General features: G+C 36.7%; 1 protein-coding gene across 2 annotated transcripts in view; it reads right to left on the minus strand.

Moving 5' to 3' along the window:
* Window positions 1–16,358, minus strand: part of LOC117785339 (protein dead ringer) — a 29,043-nt gene that overhangs the window by 5,671 nt on the left and 7,014 nt on the right. Inside the window, exons 2-6 of one of the 2 annotated variants that reach the window (XM_034623298.1) lie at window positions 11,485–11,654; window positions 11,266–11,416; window positions 9,144–9,546; window positions 8,957–9,057; window positions 2,950–3,022 (exon numbers count right to left, since the gene is read on the minus strand). In XM_034623298.1, the coding sequence (XP_034479189.1) occupies window positions 2,950–3,022; window positions 8,957–9,057; window positions 9,144–9,546; window positions 11,266–11,416; window positions 11,485–11,654 (898 nt within the window). Of the gene's footprint in view, window positions 1–2,949; window positions 3,023–8,956; window positions 9,073–9,143; window positions 9,547–11,265; window positions 11,417–11,484; window positions 11,655–16,358 lie in introns of both variants that reach the window. The other variant, XM_034623297.1, reaches the window with a different exon arrangement.

The following is a 16,358-nucleotide window of genomic DNA, read 5'->3' on the forward strand; positions in this document are numbered from 1 at the left end:
ATTTTGTTGAACTATTTATCTCAAGATAAATAGGGTCTACATATAAATATCCCATTTTTTTCATCCCAATTTTGGATTTCTAAGATTATATACTTTCTATTTTGCTTTTTTTATTCCTTAACAAATTTTCTACATTTTTAAAAATAAATATCTGAATGAGTCTGTAAGAGTATTCAAACTGTTCCAACTTGTTCTACCATTGCCATGTACCGCACTTGTGTAGGGTGCATTGGCGCATATAAAAATGAAATCAACTTGCATAATTACTGTTACTCGGTACGTGAGTAATTCGATGTTGTACTCTGCCTCCGTTTCGAACAATACAAATAAGAGTTCGTTCAATATCATTTAATGCTATAACGAGTGCGAGATTATTGTAGTTTGTGCCAGTATCTGGCCTGAGGCCTCTCGACTTTTTATGAGCCCCCAAAGAAATCAATCAAAGTCGTTGATGGACGTGTTGATTGAATGAAAATAAAAATACGTTTTTGTTTTTTATGCATATAAACAAATGTGAGATGAGAGCGAGATGAGGAGGGGAGGCAAAAAGGAATAAACTGAGTAAATCGAACAATTTATTTTGTGTTATAAGGCTGAGGACAACGGAGGGGAAGAGATCGATGCGTTGCGATGCGATGCGATGATCATTTGGATCACTGCACGAGCAAAAGTAAAGCATAATCAATGGCAATTTAATGATTAACTTTGTTGCAGTCCCGTCGATCATTAAATATCTCCTCAACCACTCGCAAAGGTCGCCTCTGGGGCTGATGAACGATCTTCGATCGGATCGATTGCTTAACTCCTGGCACGCACATTTCAACTCAATGAGATTATTATCATTATGATTATTATGATCATTTGAAAATACATCTGAAGACTTGAGATATTTATTTATTTATTTATACTCGTATGCATTGTTTTCGTAGTTGTCATTTGGCATTTTAATGGAAACTGAAGAAATTTGATCGAGTCTGAAATCAGTATATTCTCTGTTGATTTTCCCCCGTTTAGACTGATCTGGCAAGGGTCTGTCAGAGCTCGCAGCACTGAGAAATATCTACGAAAATAGCGCGACCGGTTGATAAGTGATTGACGTCTTTTAATTAAGAATTGCGCCGCTCTTCGTTGCACAAACACACGGTCGCAGAGGTAGAGACAGGACAGGGACTGCGCATTTAGTTTTCATATATTTTGTTCAGCATAATTTCCGTTATATACACGTAGTTAGTTGTACAATTGTACAATATCACGGCAGATATAAATATATGTTTAGATACAGATACAGATACAGATACATAAGTATTTCGGCATTTCCTCCACAGATAGACACACTCTAGACATAGTCCCATATACCCAGTACTCATACCAATACCATTCCCAGTGGCAGTCCCAGTGACAGTCGCAGTGGCAGTCACAGTGACCGCGTTGCTCTACACACATATGTCAAAAGTTTGAGTTCATGTGACAGATTAAAATCCATTAAGTTGTCAAGCATTGGATGAGATGTGTCTCGGCAATACCATCGCCATCTAAACAATGTATCTCACAATTTTCTACACCCTGTAACCATAATGCAGGGTATCACAAAAACACATGCAACGATCTGACAGACTTTAATATCTATCGATAGACCCAATGTCAAGTTCTCATATTTCCTTTTATCTTTTTAAACATTGAAAAACAACTGAAAAATTGAAATGAAAATTTGCTACTATATTTGAAGTATTTTTGGCATATTTTTTTTTTAAATATGATAGTTTGATGTTATAAAATTTTCTTAAAAATTCCTTTGATAAACAAAAAAGTTATTCTAGAATCTATTGCAGGTATAGAACATAGTTATGGCATAGAAATTTACATATTCTAAAAGTAATTCTATTAGTTTATATCTATCTAGGGCTACTTTAGATCTGTTTAATGAGTATCTGCCAGTCAGGCATTGTTAACAAGAGATATTTTACAACTTCTTCGAGTTATTTGAGTATCTGTCTGATATTTATGCATATATTGTTTTTTTAATTTATTTTAAATAATTTAATGGGTAACGCCTAGTCGATCACTTTTGACTAGTCCTCTTTTGCGTCTTCCTCTTTTATTTATGTGTGAATAGCACATGAAATTAGATAAAATAAATACGCTTATGCGAATGAAATTGCTTTTGGCAGCACGTTGCAAGTCGAGCTCTGGCTTTAACAACATGCCACACACACACACACACACACACACTCACACACTCACACACAGAGAGATGTGAGTGCAATGCATGTAATTTAGCTGTGACTTTTTCTTTGCACAAGATTTTTGCAATGCATGTCGCAAATGCAAATATAAACAAATTAAATGCACTTTGCAACTGGCAAATACTTGATTGCAATTGCGAACTTGACTGACTGTGGCGAGGATGGCAACGTTGCATGCCACATGCCACGAATGCCACAAAACTGTGCAAACTGCAATTGTTAATGCTTATAATTAATGACAAAAAGTTGGCATTTAAAAATAGGCGGCACTTGCTCATTTAAGTACCAATATATGAGCACAAATGAAGAAGGCTTGACGTTTGCCTCGAAGTGTTCTTGGCAATGTGTGTATGACAGTAATTTGGAGTGACAAAACGACAAAACTGCGGCATCATAATGATTTCTCTGTCATTCAAAAATATCTGCATATTTTAATGCACTCACACATACTCGCACACACACACACGCACAGTGTGGCAAAGCGACAAATCAAACGGCAAAGTGCCGGGAAATTTATTCAATTAACATAATTTGTGTCTGTCCGAAAAGCAAACACACTTCAACTTGGTTAGCTGAGTCAGCGGCATATGCAAATGCTGCCCCAAGAACAAAGTGTTGTTCAAGTACTCGTATCTCAGACCGCACTCGATACCCCTTCCTTCACCCCTAAGCCCCTACCCCTCAAAGTTGTTGCAGCTGAACTTACCGCGCTTTTGCATAAATGAAAACAAATCATCGAGAAACTCCTTGCGTTTGGGATCATCGTTAATTTCATAGAGCTGCAAAATAAAAATAAATTAATTATTAGATAGATAATCAGAAGTGTTCTACAATTCTCAAGCAGCGCCAAAGCAACTTAAAAGCAATTGTTTAAGTTCCTTAAAAAAATTGTTGAGAGATTTAACAAAATGAAATACATTTTAAATTAAACTAAATTAACTTTAAAATTGAATTAAAATGCATCAATACATTTTTTATAATTTTGCAAATTATATATTTCCCAAACTTAAAATGTTGTTGAAACTGGAAGAAAGCCGTTTTTTTTTACTTCGAAAATATGTTCAAAAAAACTAAATCTCTGACATTGGAGGAGCACCGACATTTCGAGAGATTTCTTCAAAATCTCTAGAGAAATATATGAAGTATATAAAGGTTACATCTACATCTTTAGTCAGTGGCAACGAGTACTTGACTTTGGGCCAATGAATTTGCGCAAAATGGCCGCCTCATGCCACATGCCACATGCTACTCAAACTCTATTGTTTGCAGTCCTCTGTGTTGTATAACAGTAGACAATAGCCTTGACATGTGTCGACTCTGAGCCTGCCCCTGTCCCAGTCCCTTCCCCGCTGGCTTTAGGGGCGCGTGTTCACGCTCTCTTTCAATCCCCTTGTTGACTCTGGGGGTTGAAATTGTTGCACAAATGGAAAACGTGTGAATCACCCTGAATGGGCATTGAAAATAAGGGCATGTTTTGGGTTTGCTTCTGTAGTCTAACACAATGCATAATTAGGTGATAAAGATAAAGCAATGTATAGAAATATATAGAAAGACAGAAAGAGTTGAACCCAATTCAGAGTTCAATACAAAATTGATGCTCGCTTATGAGAATTTCTTTAGTCAATTTTTTTGATGTACAGTCTGTAAATTGAAATTTATATTGTCTTAATAATGACTATCCTTAGGCCGAAACTCCAGCATTTATACCTCATAAAGAGAAAGAAACTTTAACCGCTCTTACAATATATCGACAGCTAAAGAATTTGTGAAATCCATTTAAAATCGCTAAGTAATTGTAATTGTAATTGTAATTGTGGTATTCCTAGCTGGCATTCCACGTTATAGCTTAAGAATTAATGATTATTTTTATTTTTCATTTATTTCCTATTATTTTGTGGCTCCTCAGGCGCGCACACTTTGACCTTTGAAGTTGAAGTTGCTGAAGGAGTTGCTTTAGCATTATTTTTGCTATAGCACAAAATCATTATAGAAGCCTAGTCAAACTGTGTCTACATCCAGGCTCACACACACATACACACACACACACACACACGTATACAGAAAACATATGTATGTATAAAATTAATGACAACATCTGAGTGAACTCATCAAATTTGGAATTCATCATACTTTCCGCCTACTGCAACAGCAAAGCCAAAGAAGTGGTAAAGGTAAAGTTAAAGGAAAAGGTACAGATACAAGTTTAAGATTCGTCGTTGTTGTTGCTGTTGTTATTGTTGCTGTTGCTGTTTTGGCCATGTTTCAGTCTTTGGGTGCACATTCTAAGTCAATGCGAATGATGATGAACTGCCTTGCTTCCCCACTCGCATAAATGATTTAAAACGCGACTGAAGTTACAGCAACAACAGCAACAACAACAGTAACAACATTTTGTAGACATATGATGGAGTCAGAGCCAAAAGCCGCTCTCCCGATTTAAAGCTCGAGTTCAACAAGTTGCCAGGCAGCTGAGACTAAGACAGAGGCTGATTCCCCATTGCCATTGCTCCCAACTCCGACTCCAACTCCGACTCCGAATTCAACTGCAACTGCAACACACACACACACACACACACAACAACTGGCTCCGACTGTTTTTTATGATGCACGACGCCCACAAGAGTTATAGTATATTGTATATATATATATATCTTTATATAAGTATTTATATATGCATATGTAGTGTATCACAGTGTCTGCTTGTCTTCGTATTTCTCCTGTTTTTTATTTTTATTTTATCTTTGTGCCAGTCCACAAGAAATTGATTAAAGTTCAACTGAAAGTTGTTATGCATTTAATGCTTTTTTTTGGTATTTATTTTATTTGACTTCGTTTTGGAATTTGGGTTGAAATAACAATATACAATTTTATTTGGCGCTTTTAATTAAACTTGACGTTGCAATATTTATAATTTATGATCAATACCTCCTGGATTTGATCCTCAGAGATGAGCATGTTGGCACAAAACACTTGATTAAAGCACTTGGTCTTGGTGGGGAAATCTGTTTTTCTGTTTTGCAATGCACTTGCGGGGTTTTTCCTTTCGATTGATACTTTTTGATTTTATTTAGTGTTCACAATTATTCACACAGGATGCAGTCACATCGATCGATCAACGCGACGATGCAACGCCATCAAAGGTCGTTTATCAACTAAAAATATTGAAAGAGCCGCGTCGAGTGCAGCAATCGACGCAGTGTACAAATCAAAACGACAAACAGACAAACACAGATACACACACACACACACAGATGTACACACACACACGCACATGGTAATCGTTGTTTGCTGCCTGCCTGCAACTCTGTCTCTCAGTCTGTCCGTCTTTTCGTATTAATAATATGTTATACCCAATAAAATGAAGTCCGCTTTTGGTTATTTGGTGAAAATATCGTGGCAACCCTTGTGGAAAACCTGCCTCTCTTTGGGCTTACATCACAGCAACAGCAGCCACAATCACCGCCAGAGTTTCAGCCCAATCGACAAATCCCTGCAATAAAACTATAAAAATACCCTAACAGAAGTTGTAGACCAATCATAATCGTTTTTATAACTGCATATGCAAGTAACTGTTGTTGTTCTTGTTCTTGTTGTTGTTGTTGCTATTGAGGACACATGGCACACACACACACACACACAGACACACACTCTTCTACTTGGGTTCGGTTATAAAAATAATCTCACTTATTTGTCGCTAGTCGCATTTTGTACCTAAAATATATGCTTGAAATTTGAATCCTTGATTCTGGGAATTCTCAAATGCGTTTAGCCAGATCAAAATGTGTGTTAATGTGCGTGTGTATGTGTGTGTGCGTGTGTGTGTGTATAATTTATAACTATCAGCATTGCACATGGCATTGAAAGTGCAAGGTTTCAGATGGACATGCTACTAAAAATGATATAGCCAGATCCCGTTGCATTTACAACTCAGTGTGTGTGCGTGTGTGTGTGTGTCTCATAATTTGTCCAGTTTCATTTACACATGCTCATTACATACACAGATACTAAGTGCATTTGTGTGTGTATCTTATGCACATATTTATTCAAGAATTTCACACTCGTTATTGAAAATCTGTTGACCAGATTTTGTATTTGTATTTTTCTCTTTCTTTCATTTTTTTCTGTTGTTTTGTTCATTTTAATTAACTGAAATTCGTTGGGGTTTCGCTTTTTTTATGGCCTTTGTTGATTTAAGAACTTCTTGAAGTACAGTGCCTGCTGATTAAAAACAATTCACGAGGCAAAAATATATAAAAATAATAATGATAATAATAAAGATGTTGATTGCAACTCAAATGAAGATGTGCGGAAAAACTACCATTTAATTCAGAAATTATTATTATTATTGCATTGCGCAGAGAAGACATTAAGTATATTATGATTGGATGTTTAAAGGACAACGGTTGAAGTACAAAAAAGTTATATTTAAAAGCAATCTACAGACAAAAAATTGTCGCTAAAATGAAGGTGACTTTTCTTTAGAGTTATAAGTTCCTATAAACAATTGTTTGAGAGCTACACCAAAAAAAAGAGAAAAAAAATGAAATACAATAGTTTAGTTAAAAATATTATTTCATATAAATTGTAAAAGTTGTGCATATATTTCATATCCCAAAAGTGACATTTTAAAATATTAAAATTGAGTTATTAGTTCAGCTTTAGAAAGAAGCATTGAAGTATTTAAACATTTTATAGACGAATGACTTGGCAAATTGAAGAGAATACACTTAGAATTGGTGGAAAAACAAATGAGGTTTTTTTTTTTTTTTGTTATAAACTAATTTCAAAGTGTATTTACTACTTAGCTTGCCGGATATATTTATTTGTATTCGTGTTAATTATTTTAGAACGTTTACTAGCAATAGTATAACAATTTCATTGCCTTTGGAACATATCGGCAATAATATTTATAATTATTAACACTAAATAATGGCCAACATGCGCCAAAGTTTCATAATGCATGTGGAAAGGAAATTGCAATTGAGAATTCGAATTGAAATTTGAATTTGAATATAAGGAAATACATATGTACATATATAATGTGTAGTACACTGACAGACGTGTGTCTGTAAATAAATACGATCACATTGTTGAGAAATACGATAAAGAAATAAAATAAAATAATATTGGAAAATGCTTTGGGGTCTATAATTAAACATAATTATTCAGTATGTACAGATAATTGACATTGATTAATGAGAGCATACGTACACATATAGATACACATACACACACGTTATATATATGCATATATATTAAGCAAAACTAAATCATATAGAAATGAGGAAAAAATACCAAAATAATATTTCGTCTTCGTCTGCGTTCAGATAGATAGATACTTGGACAGACGGACAGACGGACGGACGGACGGATGGATGGATGGATGGATGGATGGATGGTTTGATGGGTGTCTGACGAGCATTGGGGCGGCAGTTGTAGTTCCCGTTTTTGCTCTCAGACCAACAAACAGAGCATTGAGCTCGACGAGCTACATACAACAACTACAACTACAAGAGCAAAATGCGAACTCATACTCATAGAATGATTTTCTTTTGGCATCTCATGCGGCAGACAAATTCAAAATGGCTTTTCATATATGCGGCAGCTACTCACTCAATTAACATAATTATCGTTTTGAGAAGCGGCCGCATTTTCACAATTAATGAAAGCCGCCATTTTGTGAGTGTGGCAGCAGCAGCGAGCTAGATACTTTCAACAGCGTTGTGGCATGAATACAAAATTTGCTTAAAGGGATTAGGCAACCGTATAAACCAACACCTTCTACAGAGAGAGTAAGTGAGTGTGAGTGAGAGGGAGAGGGAGAAAGACAGCTGGGCGGGTAGGCGTAGGTTAATCCGGTTTCAGTCCGATGTAAGCGAAGGTGTTAACCGTGAAGCTGTAGATACAGATACACATAGATTTACAGCTGGCAAGTGTAAGTAACTATATACATATATATGTATCTTTATCTGTATCTATATCTCTTTGCCTGGTTAGGGTCAAAGTTTTTATAGCGCATAGAGAATGCGGGCTGTTTGATGAATTGCCACAAAACTCTCGAGGGTGTTCACTGTACACAGTGTTAATCGAAGTTTAGTTTTATGGACCGCAGGCAAAAGTAAGAGCAAAAGCAAAAGCTGTTGCTGTTCACACGGCGCAGCAACAATATTTTGGCAAAGCCTTGTCTTTTAATTACCAAATTGTGCACTTCTTTCCAGCTCAAACTTCACGCTGTCTCTGCAGTCAAGCGTTAAAGTCTTAGACCTAGGCCCGGAATTCTCTCAATTACCAGCTATCTAACTCGTTAACAGCCTCTTGGGCATCTTGGACCACAAAACGGGCTCTTTTCTCACCCAAAATCGAGATGATTAGACGTAAGAGAATATGCCTGAGCATTAATTGCTCAATTGCAACAAAACCGGAACTGTAGCTTTATTGCATGTGAAACAGCTTCGGGCTGAAGCGTCAAAACGAGATCAAAAACTTGGCGCATCCCCCTCTTCACACACACTTGGAAGCAGCACATCTTCAACTGGCAACTGGCAACTGGTTCAAGATGTTGGCTATTAGCCGTTAATTGATAGTTTGCCTCAATGGCTTGGGCTGGTCGGCCCCCTGGCAGCATGCAGTGTCGACTTGGGTTGGGTTTGGTTTCATTTGGTTTTTGTATCTTTTGTTTTGTTTGCAAAGAGATTAAATTGGCTAACACTAACCTGTCTGACTTGTTTGTACTGCTCTTCAAAGCTCCAGCCATTATTCTGCTGCGATGAATTGGATGCCTCGCTGGATGTCGATGAATTTGATGCGGAATTAGCTGTAAAGTGGCGCGCTGAGTTCAACATTCAATAGTTAAATATTGTTATCCCCATTTGCCCTTAACCCTTTTGATTCAATACCAACCTTCTTTGGCGCTTGGCGCTGTTGGCGATGCAAATGAGAAGGGATGTCCATTGCTGCTGCTGTTGTTGTTGTTGTTGTTGCCACTCACTGCATTGTTGTTGTTGTTGTTGTTGCTGTTGTTGCCTCCTCCCCCTCCTCCAGCTGTGTTGGCTCCATTATTGCTGGCCGCGTTAACAGCAGCTGCTGCTGCTGCTGCCGCTGCTCCTGCTGCCACATTGCTTCCTCCACTTGCCGCACCGTTGTATGTGGCGCCATTGCTGGCAGGCGGCAAGGGGGCAAAGGATGCAGCTGCCGCTGCTGCGGCCACCGAGTTGTGGGGCAGCGGAAAGGCCGAGCTGATCGTTGTGGGCAACATGTTGGCTCCAAAGGCTGCTGCATGTGCCGCTGCTGCATAGTCCTGTTCCTGCAAAGCAGGCGTATTCAAATTGTTCCCTTGGGAATTAGAGAAACTCATCTTGATCGACAATAATTCGTTCTTTCTTTCTTTCTTGCTTGCTTGCTATTTTCTCAGATGTATATTTCTATTATTATTTATAATAAAATCACAAATAATACGAGTACGATTAAAATTCCAAATCACAATGAAAAAATCTCTGTTTAATATAAATTTCAAAATTAATTGGGAATTTATTGAATAAAATAAACAAGTAAGCTTACGTTAAGTAAGTTTTAGTTGAGTGTGCACGACTATACGATACCCTGCGGCTAAAACCTAACACACACAGTACAAAAATAAATAAACCCATTGTTTTGCTTCTTCTTCCTTTGGTTCTACGCTATGTAAAATTCATTCTTAAATATCTTTCAAGTTAATTAACCGATTGTAGTGAAATTTTCAGGGCAAACAGAAGTTTAGATATGCTTCTTGTGTGCTGAAACTACAGGACCGCAGCTAAACACTACGGGGCAAATTTTCTTTATTATTTCATTGGTTCTCCTAATTTTAGTCCAGAACCGTGGGTCCAGTGCAAATTCCCCCTTTGCCTCCTAGCTGTGCCCCTGCAAAACTATATCTTTGAATCTACCTTTACTTCAGGGAAATAAGTGTATTATAAACAAGGCTGCAAACCTCCACAAATTTTGTTCATGGTTCGGTTCGGCGGTTCGAGCCATAAAGCAAGACATCGGTTCGGTTCGCGAATTGGTTTATATACCCCCTGAACCCAAGGTATGGGTTCGAACCTTGGTTCAACTTCATGCAAGAAAATACTTTTATTGTTATACATTTTTCCCTACATTTTCAACTAATTACATTTTTTTTTTTAAGAAATCAAATATTGATGATAATGTAAATTTATTTGATGATTTAAATATGACTTATTTTAATCTGAAGTCTTTAATAATTGCGTAATATTAGAAAACTATAAAATTTATGTAATTAATTTTTTTTTTAGCTGAACCTTTTTATTTTTGAAAGCGGTTCTGTTTAGGTTCGGGTTCGCGAAGTAAATAATTTAAAGGGTTCAGGTTGCTTGAATACCCAAACCGAACCGGTTCTACGAGGTTCGGTTCAGAACCGGTTTGCAGCCTTGATTATAAATTTAACTAGAAAATAATTCTCGATGCACCAGATTTTACTTTTGGATGTTATACTTAAGTTCTTCATAATTTTTTTTTATCAAATAAGTACCTGTACACATACATTTTTTTCAAGGAAGTTTTATTAATTAATTTGTTTATTTTTTTATCAGGTCTGTTCCGGTATTTACTTTCACTATCGGAATTGAACAACTTTAACCTGTTCTAATTTCATTTCGGAAATACTTTGCATATTGAATTCACTTTGAGTTGGTGATTTTAGGTCTGATAAAGTGCAAAAAAATATTAATATTTTAATACTTAGCCTCAATGCAACGTGAAAAAATTATGAAATCCTACAAAATAGGAAGTGAAACCCGGAACAGACCTGTATATTATTTTATTTACATTTTTTAGCATATGTACTGTAAACAATAAATTTATTTTTTTATTTTTAGCTACAATTTGAACTTTCTATTCTTTATAAGGAAGGACAGGTCTGAAAATGCTGATTAAATATAAGATATTTTGTCATCTTCTATCTGTTACAAACACTAATTTTCGCCCATATTTTTATGATAGTTTGAATTAATCTTGCACTTACCATGAGACCAACTTTCATGTCACGCACTTGCATCTTAAGTTTCTCGAGAACATCGCTGTGCTGTAGATTTGGAATGCTGTGTAGACCACTGATGCCCATGAAGCTGCCAAGAGCATTAAGCGGATGATTCGGCGGCAGCTGATGATGATGGCTGAGGAAGACAATATGGAATATGAGTCTTTGGATTCGCTCGATAGTTCGAGTTGTGGGCAAACACACCTGAGTGGTAGATCTGTTTGCTGCTCCGGACTGGCGAAATTGAGGCCAGCACCGCCGGCGACTGTGTGACTGAGACGAGCGGCAATTGCCGCCTTGGCGCTCAGCTGATGATGCTCACCGTCCACGGAATCGCAGTCCCTCATCTCGTCATCCGTTCGATCGCCGTGGGACTGCAAGAGAGAGAGAGAGAGAGGGAGAGAGTGAGATATCAAAATACAATGTCAATTGATGGCGGCGCTTATGCCACAACATGCGGCAAGCAATTGCAATCAATGAATCTTTCAACTCCCGCTGTGTTTTGGCCAAATGCTTAACGCTTTGTCATCTCACTTCAACGGCGGCTTCGTTCTTTATTTTCGTTTTAATGTGCTGCGTGGGCAGCGTTTAGCAAATGTTCATTGTTCTGGCTTTCGCATAGCTTACAAGTTACAGCCCGTGCCAAAAGGACAACATTAACACGTATAAAGGAGAGCTGCAAGCAATTTCAATTGTATTGCAAGCGAGGCGACAACAAAGGTAACCACTTAATAAATTAACAATGGCAAGTCGGTAATGGCAATCAAGCAGAGTCGAAGGCAGACTGAGGCAGAGGCAGAACCAAAGCAACAGCTCTGGTCCAGGCCATTAAAAGTCAACATACATACTGGAGGCCATCGGGGGTCGATAGCAAAGTTACATCCATGGCGTATCCGTGGCCACAAACCGTTTCAAGCGTACTATTGCCAGCCGTGACTCAAGCTAAGAAGTCCGCCACGCTTGGCCGCTTGCCATCGAGGAGCTGACTCCCCAACCCTTTCCCTTCTCTTACATTCCTCCCCTCCCATTCTTTACCCCTACTGTTGCCTATCGCTGTCCGTTGAATGCTGGTCCGGTCTTTGCTTTTTATGCATTTGGAGAGGTGCAAATTAAGCGCATCTGTGACTGTGTGCAAATCGGGAATTTTCAATTTAAACACAACCAAGCAGCAGCCAACCGACAGCAGTACACACACACACACACATACAACACACACTACACACACAACACACACACACACAGTAAACATAACACACAAAGTAACCAGCGTTGCACAAAGTAAGCCAAAGTATTGGCCAGGTTAGGCCAGGCTAGACCATCATCACCATCATCATCATCATCATGATCAGCATCCTCATCATGATCAGCATCATCATCGACGGACCACAGCTCGCATCCATGTGTATATACAACATTTATCGTCGTCTTCGTCTTCGTCTTTGGTGTCGTTGTTGTTGTTGTTGTTGTTGTCGCGTTGTTGTCGCGTTGCTGTAATCATAAATGCAACCAAAACCAAAGCATACATTGACAAAGCCACGACGAGGAGAGTGTGGGAAAGACCAAGTTCCAAGACCATGGAAGAGAGTGCAGTGCAGTTCCAAGAATTCTTTGAAGTTGGCGCAGAATGCAAACGAACCTATGAATCTGTGTACACTGTGCTAAAACAATTCAATTAAATTACAATTAAAATATAAAACGATTTTTGACATTTTTAAAGAATAGAATTCAACTTAACAAGTAAATAACATATCAATTTTTGATCTTAAAAAACTGCATACGAGTTAAAACCTCTCTAAATCAAACGACCTTTAATTGATTTTTAAAGGCTTTTTTCTACACAAATATTGTTTTTTAACAATTTCCTATTGATTTAGAAAAAAAGTAAATAGCAATATAGTCTGTAAATAGTATGTAAAACTTCTAGAATTTTTAGATCACATACAGCTGCATACAACTAAAGTGAAAAATACAGTCGAGCCTCTCTATAACGAACATCTCTTTGAAGAAATTCAAGCTATTTCCAATTGTTGTTTCACATTTAAAATTTAAAATATACTTAAATAATTTAAATTGAAATAAATAATATTTATTTTTAGATTTTAATTTAAAGTTAGTTAAATTTAAATTTATATCAACTCAAGTTTATGGCTTCAATGTAAATGATATGACAACATATTCTTGACCTATGATTTAATACCATTTATATGATACATCACATGTCGGCGAAATGTTTAACACAGAGGCCATAAACTATTCTTATTTTGGGCGAAATAAATAAAAATCATTTATAGTCATTATTTTTGAGTTTTATACTTTTGATCAAAAATAATGATTATCGGTGAAGAAAATCGTAAAGATCATTATATAAACATTAAAACGTGATTTTTAAAATAAAACTTATAATGATTACGGTCTCTGATTTATACAATTCTTTTTTAAGTTTTCTTTTAACTTTTTTATTGAAATATATAAGTAACTTGACAATTTTAGATCCTCTGCGAATTTTCTTATTTGCCAGAACAACACCTGTTAAATTTTCTCACAGTGTATGAGCGTAAACGTTGCTAACACCATTTGGTTAGCTCGTGTGATATGCGGCAACACTGATAGCCGACATGGCTCGAACGCGGACTCGCATAATGAAATGGTAACGTCTCTCTCCGCACTCTTTCTGCACAGCCTCCGACTGCCTGCTCCCTCTACACTCTCTTCTTCTCGCTCTTTTGCGCGCTCTCTCTCTTGCCATTATCGTTCTCATCTCCATCTTCTTTGTGGCTTATAAGGTTGCACATATTGGCGCATTGATCGCTGATCGCTGATCGCATTGGACGTTGCTTGTCCGCCTTCTCGACTTGGTTGGTTACTTGAGTTGCCAGCTCGCGGTTGCCACACACATGAGTACACATATGTATGTGTGTGTGTACATCAAATTAATGTAAGTTATCGAATCCATGTGAAATATGTGCACTTTGAGGCCGATGGACGCTTCGCTGGCAACATTTTAGTTGCGGTTGCTGTTCCTATTGACGTTGCAATTATTGTTGTTGTTGTTGCTGTTGCTGTTGCTGTTGACCAGGCCCAAACAATAATTGTGGTATTGGGCTGTGGCCGCTGCAAAAGGTATGCAACGTATACGCCAAGTTGCACCTATAAAATGTCTAATTAATGCACAACGAATTTGTGCCGCTTTAATCTGGTTTTGTATTGTGTTGTGTTGCAGTCGCAGTTGAAGTTATGTGTTGCACAAATTTTATATTTGTTGATGCAGTTTATTAAGCGATCGATAATCAATCGATAAATCTGTTGCATAACAATGCTATTTGTTTTTCCCATTGAAAAAAAGAAAACAATTCTTAAGTCAAACTTCCCTATTTCGAATCATCATTATCCAAAGGAAAAGTTCAACTTATGGAGACTTCGAGTTATGGAATTTTTATTAATTTTATTAAAAGAAACTACAAATTCATTTATGTTCAATTTTGACCATTTTAATTTTTTTTTTTTATCTTATAGCGCTTTCAAGCTGACCAAAAAAAATAAAAATTAGAAACTAGGGACTACAAACTCATACATTCAAATTTCCAGCTGTGAAATTTTTTGTATCGTTAAAAAATCAGAATATAGTTACTAAAATTCATACACTTCAAATTGCTTTTCTCTAACTTTACTATAGATCGAGTTTTATATCGGAATAGAAAACCGCTAAAAATAAGTATCGAGTCGATATATCGGAAAATAGTAGTTCAAGCTGCAAATATCGAGTTTTTTTTCAAAATAAAAATTTTTTTATTTGAAAAAGCAATTGTAATCACAAAATACACTCGTACTTTTTAATAGAAATCTTATTTTTCTTGCATCGTTTTCATGTTTTATTCAAATTTTGTTAGTTTGGTAGATTGTTATTATGGTCGTTCAACAAAAATTTAACCACCATACTCAATTCTACAAATTAACTACGATGAACAATCCCCAGTGAGTTGTTGCTTTTTTTTTGAAAATCGATTTAATCAACTCGATAGATCGTAAAAAAAAATCATCGAGTTGAAATACTCTATTATCGCTTCCGCGAAAGTCGAGTTGTCGATATTTCGTTATATTTTTACATTACTACTATATTTTAACTTTAAAATTTTCGATTATTCTTCAAGCTAAACAGAACTTAAAAGATCGGAAAACAGAAACAAAAACAAACCGCAATTTATTGGTGATTTCCCCAATAGTTTTGTTCGAGTAATGGTGAAATTCGACTTATGGAAGTTCGTTGTAGTTATAGAAAATTCGAGTAATAGAAGTTCGAGTTATGGAAGTTCAACTGTATTAACTTTAACTTTATAAAGCATACATTTCATGGAATGATCAAAGTATGTTACGAATTTTAGAGATCTATATATTATTTTCGACTGACTTTTATATCTTCTTTCGCCTTCTAATTCATAGTTGAACCCTCGCATATCTCTAGGCAGTTAAATTGAAGGCCCAACGTATTATATATCTGTATGCAATTATGTACTATAGCTGTCGCATAAATCAAGTGTCGCATGATAAGCTGTACTAGTTTTTCGATTTTAAGCAAAAAAAAAAAAAAAACATTAAGTAATTTCAAAAAAAAATGAAGGGAAAAACACAGTCGCTAATGATGGCAACCTATCAAGTAGAGAAGGAAAATAGAAAAATGGAAGAAACTATGCCACATGCCCATATGAATAAGGAATAGAAATACGTAGTTATAGATAATATTTAGTTGTACACACCTACACGCTAGTTCCATTAATTTAAATTGATAAAGAGTCGAGGGTGTTATCGGTTTTAACTTTTACCAAAGCCATTTCAGAAGAAAGCCGAAAAGACATTAAATCGCAATTAGACCTGCTGCAGAAGTCTCCACAATGCCCCCACAATGAGTGTAGATACAGATACATGTGTGTGGTGTGTGTTAGAGTGATACGAGATACAAAGTACTCCGATGTGTGTGTGTGTGTGTGCGCTCGTGGGCAGGTATGACTGTACTCGGGGGCCCCGTTGATTGCAATTTACTTTAATAGCTTTCGATGCACCGCAAAAGGTGCACAATGACAACA

This window comes from Drosophila innubila (genome assembly GCF_004354385.1).
Source record: "Drosophila innubila isolate TH190305 chromosome 2R unlocalized genomic scaffold, UK_Dinn_1.0 1_C_2R, whole genome shotgun sequence".
Taxonomy (NCBI): domain Eukaryota; kingdom Metazoa; phylum Arthropoda; class Insecta; order Diptera; family Drosophilidae; genus Drosophila; species Drosophila innubila.